This window comes from Strix aluco, chromosome 1, assembly GCF_031877795.1.
Source record: "Strix aluco isolate bStrAlu1 chromosome 1, bStrAlu1.hap1, whole genome shotgun sequence".
In the NCBI taxonomy this organism is placed as follows: domain Eukaryota; kingdom Metazoa; phylum Chordata; class Aves; order Strigiformes; family Strigidae; genus Strix; species Strix aluco.
The window spans coordinates 67016082-67032728 of NC_133931.1; the positions used below are offsets into that span (position 1 = coordinate 67016082).

General features: G+C 39.4%; 1 protein-coding gene across 1 annotated transcript in view; it reads right to left on the reverse strand.

Moving 5' to 3' along the window:
- Nucleotides 1-1258: 1258 nt before the first annotated feature.
- The window catches only part of ERP44 (endoplasmic reticulum protein 44), a 54810-nt gene continuing 39421 nt past the window's right edge, over nt 1259-16647 (reverse strand). Inside the window, exons 7-12 of the mRNA XM_074823644.1 lie at nt 14627-14684; nt 13168-13284; nt 9150-9261; nt 8547-8688; nt 5385-5487; nt 1259-1852 (exon numbers count right to left, since the gene is read on the reverse strand). Coding sequence (XP_074679745.1) covers nt 1751-1852; nt 5385-5487; nt 8547-8688; nt 9150-9261; nt 13168-13284; nt 14627-14684 — 634 coding nt within the window. The 3' untranslated portion in view covers nt 1259-1750. The remainder of the gene's footprint in view (nt 1853-5384; nt 5488-8546; nt 8689-9149; nt 9262-13167; nt 13285-14626; nt 14685-16647) is intronic.

Below are 16647 nucleotides of genomic sequence, written 5' to 3' on the forward strand. Positions count from 1 at the left end.
CAAGGAAAAACAGGAACCTCAGAGGAGCAAGATGAGGGATGAGTACTTACAGGCACGATGTAGGAATTAACTAAAATTTCAGGTGCCCGAACAACTCCAGAAGTTCTGTAGCACCACCTGCAGATAACAAGTGGCAGCCTTAGATTCCAGCTGGAAGGTGGTTTGACTCGGCTGCCAAAAATGCTTTATTTGGCATGAGATGGAGAATGGGACAGGAGAAGACCTGGCTTTCAAGCACTTAATGTGCACTCCAAAATGCAGATTCACAGAACTGACAAAAAAGTATGCCTGTAAACAAAATCTTGCAATACTCTTTTAGCGAGCAATTCCGCATCTGCTCAGTTGGCTGTAGCTTAGTGGTGGCTGGTACTAGCAACTGTCTCCTCGGAATCACCCCTGACAAAGCTCATGTGCCTGTTGCTGCAGGGGCTTGATTGAGCAGGCTCTCCTGGGATCAACTTTTGCCACAGCTGCACAGGACCACGTCAGTCTCCTGCCAAGAACTGAGAAGGTGGCATCTAGCTGAGACGCAAAAGGCATCCTGAGCTGAGAGCTGCAGCAGTTGGGGCACTCACTGGAGTAAACGTGAAGCCAAAGAACAAGCTTGCTTCTAAGGACCCTAAACTTCAGGGGCCCCAAGTCACAAACCTAGATTCTTTGCACTAAGTGTACTGTACAAATACTACACTAATTAATCTCCAGCAATACACCCCAAATTAACAGATATTTTTCCATCTTATAGTTTCTATATGTTCATCTCGAACAGCCTAAAGATTCATTGAGAAAAGCCCATATTCTGGTATTATGCAGGACAGAAAAGCCCACAAAGAAAGTAGTAATTCCTTCTTCAGAGCAGAATTCAAAGAATATGCAATAAATAAGGCACAAGCCAGACAAAAGGCATAACAGAAAATTTGCAATGGTTGTTCAGAAGTAAATGTCTGCCAGGAAGGCAGGGACTCAAGAAAAAAAAGAAAAAAAAAAAAGACTAATCATATCACATACATCCATAGATTGACTGACAAAACTAAGATGGCAGCCCACCCCTAGTCTTCTCCTACTTTGAAGTGTTTCCAACTTTCATGCTCTTTTAATACAACTGTGTGGATAATATAACAATCTTAATAATTCCAGGAAATCAGAGCAGGTCAAAGTACAGCCATTATCATTAAAACTTTTCCTTTCCTCACTTGGTATTTTAATAGTCAGAATTGTTTAATCGCTTAGACATTTACACCCAGTAATGCACCACACGAGATTCTGTAAAACTTTAATTTATTCCCCTCCCACGTATCCAGAATAGAAGACCGTCTTAAGTTGAAGAAAAATGTGACAAAGAAATAAGATTACCAGGATAGCTGTTCACATGAAGAAGAAAAAGCACATACTACCAAGGTTACACAGAAAACAACCCAAAAGTCCTATTTAATGGGATAGTGCAAGTTAACAGCATGTCTCTGGCAAGGATACCTTCATTTGGATTATAAAAGTTTTACAGAACAGAGTTAGATCAAGAGTCTGGATGGGTCTCTGATATTTTACTATAGTATTAGGAACGTACTGTTTGAAAGATGCTGTACAGAATGACCCACCAAACAAATGTATTTACAAGCCTGGGGAGAAAAAAAAATTATTTTTGTTTATTCAAAATAAAAATACACACAGAATTATGAAAATATAGGTTTACTATTTCCACCACACAGAAGTCAATGCTGCTGTCTGAAAGGCTTGCAAGATTATTTCAAGTTTTTTAAAGTTCATCTTTTTCCCTCAATAAGGTGTACCTATGTTCACTGGGTGCCAGTTTCTGGAATGAGCTCTCTGGTGGGCTGCTTGCTAAATCCTGAATTGGCTGAAAAACAGAACAAACAGTAAAATTGCTTATTAGACTAATTCTAATAATCACCTCCATTAAACGAACTTCTAACATTAATTATGTGAGTGCACAAATGTCCAGCATTCTCACAAATTGAGGGGGTTTATTTTGGGAGGAATATTGTAAGTCCCACACACACATACGTTAATTAATCAAGCACCATCAGTTAAAGATATTCCTCTTGTTGGTAACAGCCATCACACAAGTTTCTGTACAAGTGACTTAAAAGTATTTCAAATGCACCCCACTGTATTATTGGAGTCTACCACTTGCTTTGAAGGTATTCTTGTCTGTGTGTTTCTTTTTGAGATACACCAGGGCAAAAGTGGCATTGCTGCCAAAGTATTTTAGAATTCATTTTCTATGGAAACTAAAAAAAACCCCAAACCCACCAAACATACAATTCAAGGGATATACAAGACCTAGGACAGCAGCCTCCAGCTTAATTAAGGCCAGAATTTCCATCGCACATGCATACACATCTTCCACAAGATGGCAGGATGCCATACTGAGATAAGCAAGTAAACATCCCAGGTTTGGTGTGCATTTTTCAAGGCAGAATGGAGACAAGAGCAAGCCTGCAGCTCTAGGCAACGAGCCTGTGCCCAGATCCAGGGACTCAGCAGGCTTCCTCCCTCCCTGGCCAAGCCTCTTCCACACTGCAACTGCCTCAGAGTGTATCTTCCTCACGCACGCCTGTCTTGCTCTGAGCTGACCCACTGCCCGGCCTACGCCTCAGTCTCCAGCTGTATTTTCTGCATCTCCTCCTGTTGACCTGAATTCTGGTTGCTCAGTGAATTCCTGAGAATCACAGGGAGTTACCAGTTAAATGAATTACTGCTGAGACAATTCAGCCTGCATGTTTTCACAGACAGTCATGACAATACCCAAGGCAAGCCCTCCAGGGCTTTCATGCTTTTAAATCTTTCAACTTTGAGGAGGACAACAGAAGGCTGCACCCACGCAGCTTAGCACATCCCACAGATGACCAGGAAAATGAGCCTGTAGCCATAAATCACTTCTGTCCCTCACCCATGGGTTCTGGGATGGCCCAAGGCACCCCAACACAAGGGCACCAGATCTCCTCTGTGACCAACATGGCTCTCTGAGCCCTAGACAATGCATCATATAACTTCAGTGTTTAAAAAGTTACCTCTTTAGAGAGTGCCTGAGGTAATGAGAAAGTTGCCTGACAGGCTGTTACATTTGCACTTCTCAGCACGACACTGAGTATATGCCAAGCCACTTTTCATCATTTACCAGCAGCCCTGGCTGACTGGGGAGGTCCCAACAGATTGGAAATTGGCCACTGTGACACCCATCTATAAGAAGGGTTGGAAGGATGATCTGGGAAATTACAGGCCTGTCAGCTTGATTTCGATGCCCAGGAAGCTGATGGAGCAGCTTGAGTACCATCACACAACACATGCGGGACAACCAGATGATCAGGCCCAGACAGCACGGGTTTATGAAAGGCAGGTCCTGCTTGACAAACCTGATCTCCTTCTACGACAGGGCGACCTGCTTATTGGATGAGGGAAAGGCTGTGGACATTGTCTACCTTGACTTTAGTAAGGCCTTTGACACCGTTTCCCACAGCATTCTCCTGGCAAAACTGGCTGCTCATGGCTTAAAGGGGCACACGCTTTGCTGGGTAAAAAACTGGCTGGATGGCCGGGCCCAAAGAGTTGTGGTGAATGGAGTTAAATCCAGTTGGCGGCCGGTCACGAGTGGTGTCCCCCAGGGCTCGGTTTTGGGGCCACTCCTGTTTAACATCTTTATTGATGATCTAGATGAGGGGATCAAGTGCACCCTCAGTAAGTTTGCAGATGACACCCAGTTGGGTGGGAGTGTTGATCTGCTCGAGGGTAGGGAGGCTCTGCAGAGAGATCTGGACAGGCTGGAGCGATGGGCTAAGGCCAACTGGAGGAGTTTCAATAAGGCCAAATGCCGGGTGCTGCACTTGGGCCACAACAACCCCCAGCAGCGCTACAGGCTTGGGGAGGAGTGGCTGGAGAGCTGCCAGTCAGAGAGGGACCTGGGGGTGTTGACTGACAGCCGGCTGAACATGAGCCAGCAGTGTGCCCAGGTGGCCAAGAAGGCCAATGGCATCCTGGCTTGTATCAGAAATAGCGTGGCCAGCAGGGACAGGGAAGTGATCTTACCCCTGTACTCGGCACTGGTGAGGCCACACCTCGATTACTGTGTTCAGTTTTGGGCCCCTCACTACAAAAAGGACATTGAATTACTCGAGCGTGTCCAGAGAAGGGCAACGAAGCTGGTGAAGGGTCTGGAGCACATGTCGTACGAGGAGCGGCTGAGGGAACTGGGGTTGTTTAGTCTGGAGAAGAGGAGGCTGAGGGGAGACCTCATCGCCCTCTACAGCTACCTGAAAGGAGGTTGCAGAGAGCTGGGGATGAGTCTCTTTAACCAAGTAACAAGTGATAGGACAAGAGGTAATGGCCTCAAGTTGCGCCAGGGAAGGTTTAGACTGGATATTAGGAAGCATTTCTTTACAGAACAGGTTGGAATGGGCTGCCCAGGGAGGTGGTGGAGTCCCCATCCCTGGAGGTGTTCAAGAGTCGGGTTGACATAGGGCTGAGGGATATGGTGTAGTTGGGAACTGTCACTGTTAGGTTAATGGTTGGACTAGATGATCTTCAAGGTCTTTTCCAACCTTGATGGTTCTGTGATATGAGCTGAGTGGTTTATCAAGAAGATACAAGGCTGATCGAGATACAGTCAGAAAACTGGGGTGAGCAGAGGGAATTGGGGCTGCTAATGTCCTTTCTTTTCTGCCTCTTAAACTAAACACTGAGGTGCTCCCAAGTTTTGTCTGGAAAAGGATCTAGTAGTTGAACACAAGAAGAGATCCCAGGAGTGACATCCAGGCATGTAATTATACAGCATGACAACCTCTGAGCTTCCAGTGAGGAATCCAAACTGACAAATGCAGCCTGTGACCACTATTAATGCCCCTTGTTAACTGCATTAACAAAAGAAATAAGCCCTATTACTGCTTATCAATCTTTTGCTGATGCTCTAATTTGACACCTGCTTGGATTGGTGACTGAGTAAATATATAAAACATTCAATCAATTGATGTTTCCCCTTAGAAGCACCCTCTCATAGTGTGACACATGGGAAATAATGCATCTAAGACATATCAGTTTTTCCACTGAAATCACATGAGAATGTAGGAGCAGCTCTATGAGCTCAGAACAGTCATCTAGCCCAAGATCTTCTGTTTCAGTGGAAAAAAAATATATATTCTTAAACTCTTCCCTTATTCAAGGCAAACAGGTACCACACTTCCCCTAATGCTCTCCCTGCCTTTACCCAAAGGAAGAGCCAAGCAGAAGTGGCAATGTTATGCTTCTATAAACAGATTTCTCTTTCAGGAGACTGAAGTTAAAAGTACACACACATTAGAAAGTACAGAGCTGACAAGGAGTTAAAAAAGGTCTTTATTAAATGGCCAAGTTAAATGTATTTGTTGTAACCTTACCTGACCAGGTGCTACATCAGTTGGATCAGGGCCGTGATGAAACTCTCTATGCAATTTTCCAGAATGCAAGTCTAGTACAAATTGCTTCAGTTTACCTGGAACTCTGGAACAAATCCAACAGAAACACCCAGGTGTTTATTATGAGTTAAGTCCAAACACAGAAGATTTAAAGTGCACAGCTTAGTAGCCAACTTCTGTTTATCTAGCACACTGTGTCCACTTTTAGGTGATTAATAGAGGACAGGAAGCCAAATGGTTTGTTAAGGTACCCTACCAGCTTCTTTTTCTTTCCACTGTCTCTTGAGAACACAGCAAGTATTTCATCTTTTCAATAACTCCCACAGAGTTCTACTAGCCAATAACTTCATTGTGTACTCCCTTCAGCTCCCCACTAACCATAATGTAAGAGAGAACAGCAGGTTCCAAATGCACAGTTTACAGATACAAATGACAGTTGGGTAGCAGTATTGACAAAACATCTTTGAAAGGCTCTCTAGTGCCTGAGCAACTGCATATACACTAGAGATAAGCACTAAGAGGATATCAATGTAAATCTAATCTGAGATCATCTACTGTCACCCACAGCAAACGTGCTAAACTACAGCATCCAATTTCATTTATGAAACGTCAAATAGACTAAAAAGCTTAAAATGAAGACTTGATCTAATAAGTATTAAAGATGAGATGAAAAACTATAACATGAGCACTATGCATGCAATCAAAAGGTAATGTATGAATGGAGATAGGTTTTGTAGGGAGTCTTTCATCAGACCAATTATTACATTTAGGAAAGAGGGACAAAGCGTGGTGAGACAGGCTATCAGCAGTATTTCAGATCATTACATTATACTATGTTTTATCCATAGAGTTTTCTAGAGTCAGAGGGTATCACTACAGCAATGACTGTAACTAATCAGTGGTACTTTGAGGGGTCTCTTCACTTCCCAGATAAGATCAGGGATTAGTACTGCTGGAGAGAAGGGGGTTCATTCCAGCACAGTTGCAGAGACAGCAGAATCACTGCTTCTTGCTTTACCTTGGGCTCCCACCCTGTTCTAGGTCAGGTACACTACTGGAGACATTCCCCTTCAACCTCTTCTCCTCTCCTAATGCAGCAAAGGCATTTGGTGCCTACAGTCTCTTACAGCTCAGCCAGTTCTTGCTGAGGAGCTACAACTGATCTGTTGAACACTCCTTGCCATCATTTCTGACCAGGAACAGCAGGATGAATAGGGCCAGGTGGCCAAAGTATGAGGACAAAATACTGGGTGGTGATCTCATTTGCCTATGAAGTGGCTATTCTCCAAAAAGACAACTGCCCAAAGAGAGAGGACTTCTTTCAGTGGACCAGTTCTGAAAGTACCATATCCAAACCCTATCAGTTGGTGACAACACTGAGATTACAAGAGACAGTCTGGGGTCAGTTCATAAGAGTCCAGAAAATGTACTAAAGTGGCAGAAATTCTTGCAGGTAGATGAAAGTCTCAGAATTAAGATTTTTACCTATTATAAAAAAAAAAAAAAAAAAAAGAAACAAAACACAAAACCCAAACAAACCAAAACCAAACCAAAAATCCAAACCACACACACACACACAAGATTATCACCCCAGGAGCTCCAAGCTCTCCTTGTTTCCAAATTGTTTGTTAGGTATTTCTAAGTATCAGCTCAATCTCCTAAAGTAAGGTTGAATAATTATTTATCATTAAGCAACTGTCTACAATCCTGACATCTCTTTCTCATCTTCATTTGTATGTAACAAATGGTATACAAACAAGCCAGTAGCTGTTATTATTTTGATAGGGTTTCACAGAAACAGAATGTGTAAGAAACATAACAAGGAAGTCTAAACTAGACATCTCTATTACCCCTATAAGAGATATTAATTTATTTTAGGTCTGTTTCAAGAGTGACAATAGAAAGAGTGCTTTCGAAATGCAAAATCCCACTAATTTTTTTAAAGCGCTGGCATATGCAGTGAACATGATCTTCCAAAGAAATCGGAAGACAAGGAGAAAAACAGTCACTATCAAGAGTTTCAACATACATAGCTTTAGATATTTGAAAAGCACTATTTGAGATACATCAAACTGAGACTACATTTTAAGAATAAGTCTGTGGAGAATTATGGGGAGAAGCAAGGTTTGAACCCTCCTTCCAAATGTCAGCATTTCAGGTAGAAAAATGACTCCTGCAAGCGCAGAATTAGACATGGGGTTATACTCACATTGCATGCTAAGTCTGAGCTTCAAATCCTTGGCTTTGACAAAAGTTGAATACCCTGAGTTTTTTGAAGTATAAATGGGCAAAAATTCAAGTCTCAAAGCATAGGCATCTAACCAGGACTTAACGAGCAGTGCATATACAGGTACCTCTTTTGAGGCAGAAACTGGAGTTTAACACAGGACCCGAAGACAAAGACAGAGCACTTGTCTCGTGCTGAAAGCCCCTGAAGGTAACATTTACACACCTTCACTCCTCAACTGAACCAGGGGAGACGGAACATCTGCTTCCAAGGCAGTACAACATAAAGAGACAGGTTGATGTAAAGAGGATTATCACAGCGGTATTTCACCTAAGCACCCTGATGCTTCTCTCACACATATTTTATCCAGGTAACATGCCAATAATCAGTCATTTTCCAAGCTGTACGTGGAAAATTTCAGAAACCCACGCAACAAGGACTTCTCTGCCAGCTTTCCATGTTTAGACTAAAGCAGGAAGGCTGGAATTGCACAGCAGGAAAAACCAAACTAGCCGGCTGTGAATTCTTACATGGTGGATACTACTAATTATTGCATACCACAGCACTTAGGCATTTCATGTAGTATTTTAAACCTTTTAAAGTTAATTAATATATCTAGATCAGCACTAAAAATACCATGCCAGGCTCCAAATGCCTAACTACTATGGAAAATAGCAAAACTTTGAAATAAAAGAAGAGCAGCATCTAGAAACTTCTTGCATGAACCAACGCAACTCCATTTAAACAACGACTTCACACCAATTTGTATCACGTTAAGGCTCTGCCACTGAATCGCACATAGGCAGCTTTACTATCCCAGATTTATTCATCTTCCTATCATAGTACTGATTAAAATATGAGCACATGTCTCCTCCTTTGTTCTTCTCAAATTAAAATGCACAAAGAAAAATACTTACGACAAGTCACTGAAGTCTGGAAAGACATACATGTGCCTAAAGCTATCAATGGCAATAACAGGGCAGTCAGCTGGAGTCTTCTGAATGTGGAGGAGTGGGTGCCTGAATTTATCACAGTCAGCATGGAGGAAGTTTATTGTACCTTAAAATTGTGAGCAGACAAAAATCCATGTTAAGATTTTTTCATTATTATCTTGAAATCCTAACCACTTCCATAACTATTACAAAGGTGGAGATATTAAGCTAGATACAACATGCAAAGCTTGAAAATAGATTTAAATAACTAACACCACCAAAGTAACAGATTTTCTTAAAGTGTTTTTGACCACAATACAAGCTGAAGTTTTGTTTAATGCCCTCTGAAACTGCATTAAGTCATTTAGACAAGAAAGATTTCTGAAATAGTTACTTACTAATAAATTGTCTATCTATTCTAATAATTTCTAGAGAACTCAGTTCTCACTGTCAAAAGTACAAAAAGCCCTTTGGTCTCAAGAGCTTTAAAGCTAGGATTCTGTTCGGCCTTTGCTTCCAACTCTGAGTTTGCCTGAAAAAAAAAAATTATACCAGGAAAACCAAGAAGCAGTAGCAGTTACTACAAACCTTTTTCACTTATTAACTGTCGTGCAACCTCCTGTTGGAATTTCTCTAAACTCTCCAAGTCATCTTTCATGTGGAAAAGTATGAGAAAAGGAAGGCCTTCCTCTGTCAGTTCCTGTACAGAAAACAAATGACAGCTCTCACTTCTTAAAGGTACTTGAGTGATTCCAGCAATTTTCAAATTCAGTGAGATCTCTACTTCAAAACCAGCTGAAAAAACAGGACTGAAGAGGTTAACTGCTGACCTTTCATCTAAAATATCCCAGTGATACAGTTAACCATGTTTCCTTCCTCTATCGTATACAGCAGATAAAGGATTAAGGTTTTTTATTATTAACATTTCAGGAAGGGATACACTTGCACTGGAATACTTGCTCAAAAGAAATAGTCCAATTCTGAGAAAACACAACATCTTCATAAAAACAGCAATAAAGCCCAAACAACATGGTATTAAATGCTATGAAAAGCTGAGAGCGTATTCTCAACCCAGTCCTAGCTTGGTTCATGTAGTAAGTTGGTGTTCTCTTAGCATAACACAATGAATGAGTATCTTTAACTCCATCCTAAAAAAAAAAAAAAAAAGCAGATGCTAATGACATAGCTGTATCAATTATGATCAAGTACTGCTCTTTTGCCAGTAAGTGTCTCCTGACTGGTCATCTGTATAACACCACTATTAAATTCACATTACTAAAATTAAAGAAGAAATTAAAACCTTTGTTGGACAGGCAAGCTTTAGTTCCTCATAGGAATGCGTTCTTGCAGTCCAACTGACTTTTAAAGATCTCTGTAGATCTCAGAAAAATGTAGGAACTACCTGAATAATTTATTCAGGATTATACTTTCACTCAAACCCCAAACTAAACACAAACAACATGTAGTTACTTGCTTCAAAAGTGACTTTTAGGCACCTCTGAATACCACCTCAACTTGCTAGAGCCCAATTGAAGAAATAATCGTTTATCATCTAACAAATGCCTGCAGTCTTGCCTATCTTTCATTTGCACAACTGGTGTACAAGCAAGTGCTGCTATTTCTTTGATTCTAGCCTGTATCAGAATAAAATCTATGCTTTTTGAGAAAGATAGCACTCGTTTGTTCTGCCACCAAATAGAAGAGTTTCTTCAGATATTTTTGATTTGCAGTAAGTTGGAAGAAATGTTTTTCATATCAGTAGGCAGCCAGTTACATAGTGTACATGAAATGGCTGTCACTCTCCCTTCAACCAAGTCTGTCAGTTAAGTTGAAGCTTGGTCTTTTAACAGCAGATTGCAAAGATCCTCATAACTTCAGTGCTCTTGATGAAATTCCAGCTTCCCAATTCATCCCTAAACCAACATTAATCATATTTGCTTGTTCTCATTTTTACACACATGAATTTGGCTGGGTCTCAGCCTCCTCTCCTATTAGAGGATGGGAAAAAGACTGGTTTTGTACCACTATGATTATGGCTCCATTTCCTCACTTGTTTTACCGGGTATATTTCCAGAGGGAGAACTCCCAAACAGAGCTTAGTATTTCAGCTCTAAGCTCTCCCTCTTGCTTGCAAGAGCTAAAAGGACAACCTCAGTGATCTTTATTCACAAGATCAATTCATCTCCAAACAGGTTGTTAGGACAGCTGGCTTGAAAGCCTTGCTAATTTTGGCCCTAACTGGTTTCCATAAACTACCTTTCTTTGTTTGCTTTTCTATTTCAGCTTTCATAGCATGTCTTACTGATCAGGACGAGGCAAGTGGAATAGCTATTTCATTTGCTTTGGACTGCTCCCTCAAAAGCTACTGGCTTGTTTGGCGTGGAGAATATCAAAAGATTTTTCATTAGATCTGAGCTTCCCACATTACTTCTGTACGCCTTTGAGAAACTTTTTACCTTTTCAAAAAACTTACAGTTCAGCACCACTGTTAGACCACATGGTTCATTGTATTCATGTAACATAGAACCAAACAGACTGATTAGAGGTTAAACAGTGATTTCTTCTGAATGATATTACTGACCCCAACAGCCTTTTCTTGTCAAGTACAGAGACTGTCTCTCAAATGGACAGTCTTCTCAAGCAGAAGACCTTGCTACAGAGTTCAATTACTATGTGTTGTCTGAAATCACAATGATGAACTCTGTTCAGATTGAGCAGGCCTGCCAGGAAGATGCCCATGACACTTGTCACATAATGAAAACATTAAGAAACAAAATGAGGGAAAAACCTACCAGCAGTTTAACAGAGGCTAATTTTGATTTTAAAACTGAATTTAAAGTCTGTGGTAGAAATTTTTTCTTTATCTTATTTCTACAGTATTCTAGTACCATAAACATAGCTTAACAGTCACAGCACTTCATATTTTTGCCCTGTAATATGGTGCAGTATGCATTAAGAAACCATTTAAGTACTGTACAATCTCAGCAGGCAGAAGTATCTCAATTTTGGCGTATTTAAATTTGTTTGGGTACTGGCAGCACTGAAATTTTTAAACAAATGTTGCTAGGCAAAATGTCACATTGGAATTGTAAATATCTGCCTAAGTAAACAGGAATCAAGGGTTGAGAGAACAACCAGAAAAGCCACAACACAATATGGTAGAAGTTTGATGGTGATGAACCTTGGCTTCTAAGGCTCAGAATCCAATTTCACCATGGGAAAAGTACACTGAAAATCTATCACACACTTCTAAAAATGTTAGCATGTGGCATCTTTTACATATTGAGTTGCAAATGAAGAATTAAAATTTGTTTAACTAACAGAACTTTCCAATAAAAGTTGGCGGGGTTGACTAGAAGACTGTACTTGAACCATTTTGTGCATCCCACCCTGTGCCTCACTCTGTCGTGTAACCTGACATGTTGTGTGTGCCAGAACAGCAGTGTTAAACACACTACAGATTCAGGATAAGAAAAAACAACTCAAGTGTGCAAACTGAGAACGAATCATATGACTGATTCTTTGGTTTCTAATCCAGTATGGACAACATACTTCAATTTGTTACAAACCTCACCAGAACTTCTAGCAGATGCTGTGGCTGTGTACAAATATTTCTCTTTAAGATACTACAAACTCGGTAATTTTCCGAAGACTTCCCCCCCCCCCCCCGTTTGTTATTTTACAAAAAAATTACAATATGGAGCTGGAAATAGATGAAAGAGGAGTAAGTTACAAATGAAAACAGGAAAGCATTGAAAGAAAATAAGGATAATGAGAAGAAAAGAGATGTTTAGAAGCAAACCCTGAAATTCCATCTTATATGTTAAGCTAAAAGAAGAAAGTCAAGGGAACGAACATGTGAAGCTAAAAAGATTAAGAAGGTACCAGTGCTCAAACACAGATGGACACAAAAATTTCACGTGATTTTTATTGCAATTCCCAGAAGACTGTCAGTTCTGTAGATGGTCAGCCACCATTTAATGTGCTTATTTATTAGATAATGCTTTGGAAGTGGTTAATACAGTAACATTTTTCTACTACTAACTTTAACATTGAATTTTAAAAGCTGATTATAACTATAGTTCACAACTATTTTACTCTTTCAAATTGTCATGGACATGCTCACATGGATATTTTCTGCTGACTAGAAGCATTTTTTCAAGATCATAATAAAGACAAAAAGCACTTAAATAACATCTATGTCTGGATCTTAACTCAACATTTAGTCATAACATAACTTACTTTAGATGGATAACACAACCTACTCAAGATATTACACACCCATACTTACACACACATTCTTACACATGCACATTCTTAGCATCCAAGTGTCGACATCTGCAAATCACCAGACACTTATGTGATCTATATGCATGATTACCACCTCTTACTTTGATAGTGTATGAAACTACTACAAACCCGCCTCCAGTGAATTCCAGGTGTAACCAAAAAGCTCCAAAAGAATGAAAAGACGTTACCTGACAGCTATTTTCTGCCAAAAGTAAAGCATGCAGAAAGCTCTTTGGCTTGGATTAAAAACCTTGAAAGAGACATTTTGGTTTTGAGAAAGAAACCTCAAAAATAAAATGGTAGAAAAAATTCTTACCTCCCCATTTTCAAATGTAATTTCTCGAACTAGTGGTACACATTTATCTTGTGTCCATGCATAAATCAAATCAAAATTGGTTAGCGAGCCTAAATACACCATATCTGGAGCATTTTCCTGTTGAAAAGAAAAACATACTAGTTGAGAAACAGTAACAATGACATTGCTATCTGCAAAGAAGATTAGCTACCCAACAAAGTAACAATATCCATATAAATATTGAAAGCCAATCTTATACCAACACTTAACCTTGTGCATGCAACATTTCTATTAACTAGGTTACAAAAGTACAACAGGAAAATAAATATTATGTATGATCATTTATGCAGTCAACTCCACTTTTTAAGACAACTTAAGAATTGAAAAGATACTTTGTTTCCAAATTAGGGATGCTTCAAATAAAGGCTATTTGTACTTCTGTTACATTGAGAAATAGTATCTTCATACCTAAAAAATCCATTTAGATATAAACTAAATGCAGATATTACGCTGCTTCATGCTGATAGTTACAAAGACTCACCAAAAAACCCCTCCTCCTAATGTCCTACAAAACCTGAAGCTGGTATTTAACATTTGCTTTGCCAAAGAGATATGAATAGTTTTCCTTTATTTGCTAGTAGTTTTAACTCAGAATTCCGTGCTGCCATCTTTTAATGTAATTACAATTTTGGTTAACATTAAGTGAAGCATGATTTCACAAGCTGTGGCCATGATTAAGTATACCTTTATTCAGAAACGCCATATAAATTAGGTAACCTAATAAATTCTGGTTTTGCAGAAAAAGGTTTGAAACTCCCTCCCTCCTTAGGTGTTTTTTTTAATTATTTCTCTTTCATAAGCAACTCTTATCATACATTCAATTTGAGAAAGTAGCAGATTTCCAGATATTAATTATATTTCTAAAAGCAATTCTTGCAGATTTTCTTCTGTACTGAATTCTTCCTCAAGTGACACTATGGTTTATGAGAGTTTGTTAATGTACAGTTTCATTTAAAAAAACCCATAAAATTAAACAACAGCTCAACCCATGGTGGCTAAGACACACAAGACAGGCAAGTGACAGTCAGAAAAATACTTAGTAATTGTCACTTGCTTTGAAAAACATGAATTGCACCAGCTGTTGAACTTCACAGATTTTGAAGACTTCTACAGAATGCAAAGTATCTATACACATGATGAGTTGACTGTGCTTGTAAGAAAAAAAGTAAGTTCTGGACCTTGACATTTAAAATGACAGATTTCATTTTTGTGCACTTAATTTGCAACAAAGGAGATCAAGATCTTTTTCACTGACTCAAAAACACTAGGTCCTATGATCCTATTTCTCACACTATTTAGTGATGAAATAAAATTAAGGTTTGAGATGCAGCAACATACTGAATGATCTGAATATATTCTCCATTTGTTCATATTCACATATAATGACAATAAGCAGAATAAAATACATAGTTACACTTACCCCTGGTGGCTTGTAGATTACATTGTCTCCGCTAAATCTCTCTGCTTTTGAAATAGCCCTACAACAAACCAACCAGTAAGCATGTCTTGGTACAGACAAATGAAATAACTGAGATACCAAAAATCATATTTTAATTTGCTATCCTTTCTTTACTACTTATTTTTCCTTCAAAATCTGAGAATTAAAATCCTCGATCTTTAAACTATCAAGTGACTCCACAGAAACTTGGCCTGGCTATACAAGAGGGCATTAAGGGAGTCAGCAAGATGTATCCTTAAGATTAGAAGTGTGGACTAAAGGCATTGAAGTGCAAGTGATGAATGCCAGTACAATTTTGGATGAGAGACCAGCAGAGAAAAGTGGTAATGAATTAATATAATCATGTAAATTAAAAAAAAAAATTATATATATTTAAAAAAATCTTAGGGAAGGAAAGGAGAGAAATGTTTGCATTTATTCTTCCTGTTCCCTTGTTTACACTAGAAATTTATGTCTTACCAACCCTGATAAGGAAGGGCTTTGAGGGGCTCTACCAGCACAAGCAATGAGAAAATGGACAGCAAATAAGCCAACACGGTCCATTTTACCCTCAAAACAGATCTAAAGAGCACAAAACACAGCATGCAGTTCCTCCTTGCTATTCAGCTACTGGCACCTTACTAAAGTTCTTCCCCTGCCTCTGGAACATTTTGTGGTTCCTTAATCCCAGTCACAACAGAGCACCCCGAAAGCTGCTAGCTTGTACCCCTAAAATCATCATCTCTTATTTAAACAACTGGGGACAGCTATGAATCCAACAAAAGAGATAGGAAAAAAAAAGGGAAAGAAAGCTCTCGACAAAAATAAACTGTTTCACCTGCTTCGGACACTGAAAGAGGCCTCCTCTCCTGTCCCATGCTTTGCCATTCAAACATAAATCATGCTGGCAAGACAGAACTGTCTGGCTCCATATGCCACAAAAAGAGTAAAATGAACTACCTATTTCTTTTAGGACAGGCTAACAAGAAAGCATGTCAGCCTCTGGGAAATGTTACTTAAGTGTTCCAGCTTCTCCAATTATAGTATCTCTTCTGTGGACTCAATATAAGCATTGGTGAAGACATTAAGAGATGTAAGGGGAAGGGAAAAAAGAGAGATGTAAAATTATCTCAATTTATCTCACTGCAAGATAAGGTAAATCTTCCAGGGGTCTGGGCGATTTAGAGGGCCAAGAAAAAAAGAAAAGATATCATAAGGCTTAACTCATAGTACCTATGATTTATTTATTTCATTTGACCCAATGATCCTTATCACATACAAAAGACATCTTGCATAGTACATTATACCTATCAGTATTTGCACCAGTTTAGAGATGTGTATTTTAAAATGCATTTCTGTATTCCAGACACGATGACTGCTCCAGTCACTGCTTGGTAAACTGATAATAATCTATAATGAAATATATGCTCTAGGGTAAGCCTGTGGCGGAACCCAAAGGTCCTCTTCTGTGTTCTTCCACCTCAGTAGCTGCAGTTGTGATAGATTTCTTTCAGATAACTCCAAATAGGGACATGATGTGAGAATCCCAAATGCCTGAAGATACACCTTTTTAAAATAACTACCAAAATGGAAACGCTTCAGTTGCCATTTTCTTTCTTCTTGAAGCAGTAATGTAGGTAAACCTCTTGGAATCACCCCCCACCTCCCGTATTTGCTTGCTAACATGAAATTAAAACAGTTTCTAGATTCATCACTCTCCTCCATGAGTTACCTATGGTTCATCATAGCCTTTTAAGATAAAAGTATTTTTTGGCTGTTTGTTTTGGTTTTCTGCTTTTGTCTTCCTAGGCTATGGCTCAATGGCACAAGGCCATTCTCTTCCATGTCTACAAACATTTCAGATTTATCCCTCTCTAGTTCTACTTCTAAAATCTACCTCTAAATCTCATCAGTATCCCTCCTATCTCCTTCTGCTTACAAGTCTTCTCTCATTAATCTTGCTCTGCAGTCACCTCAGATCTTAACAGAACTGTAAGGATCAG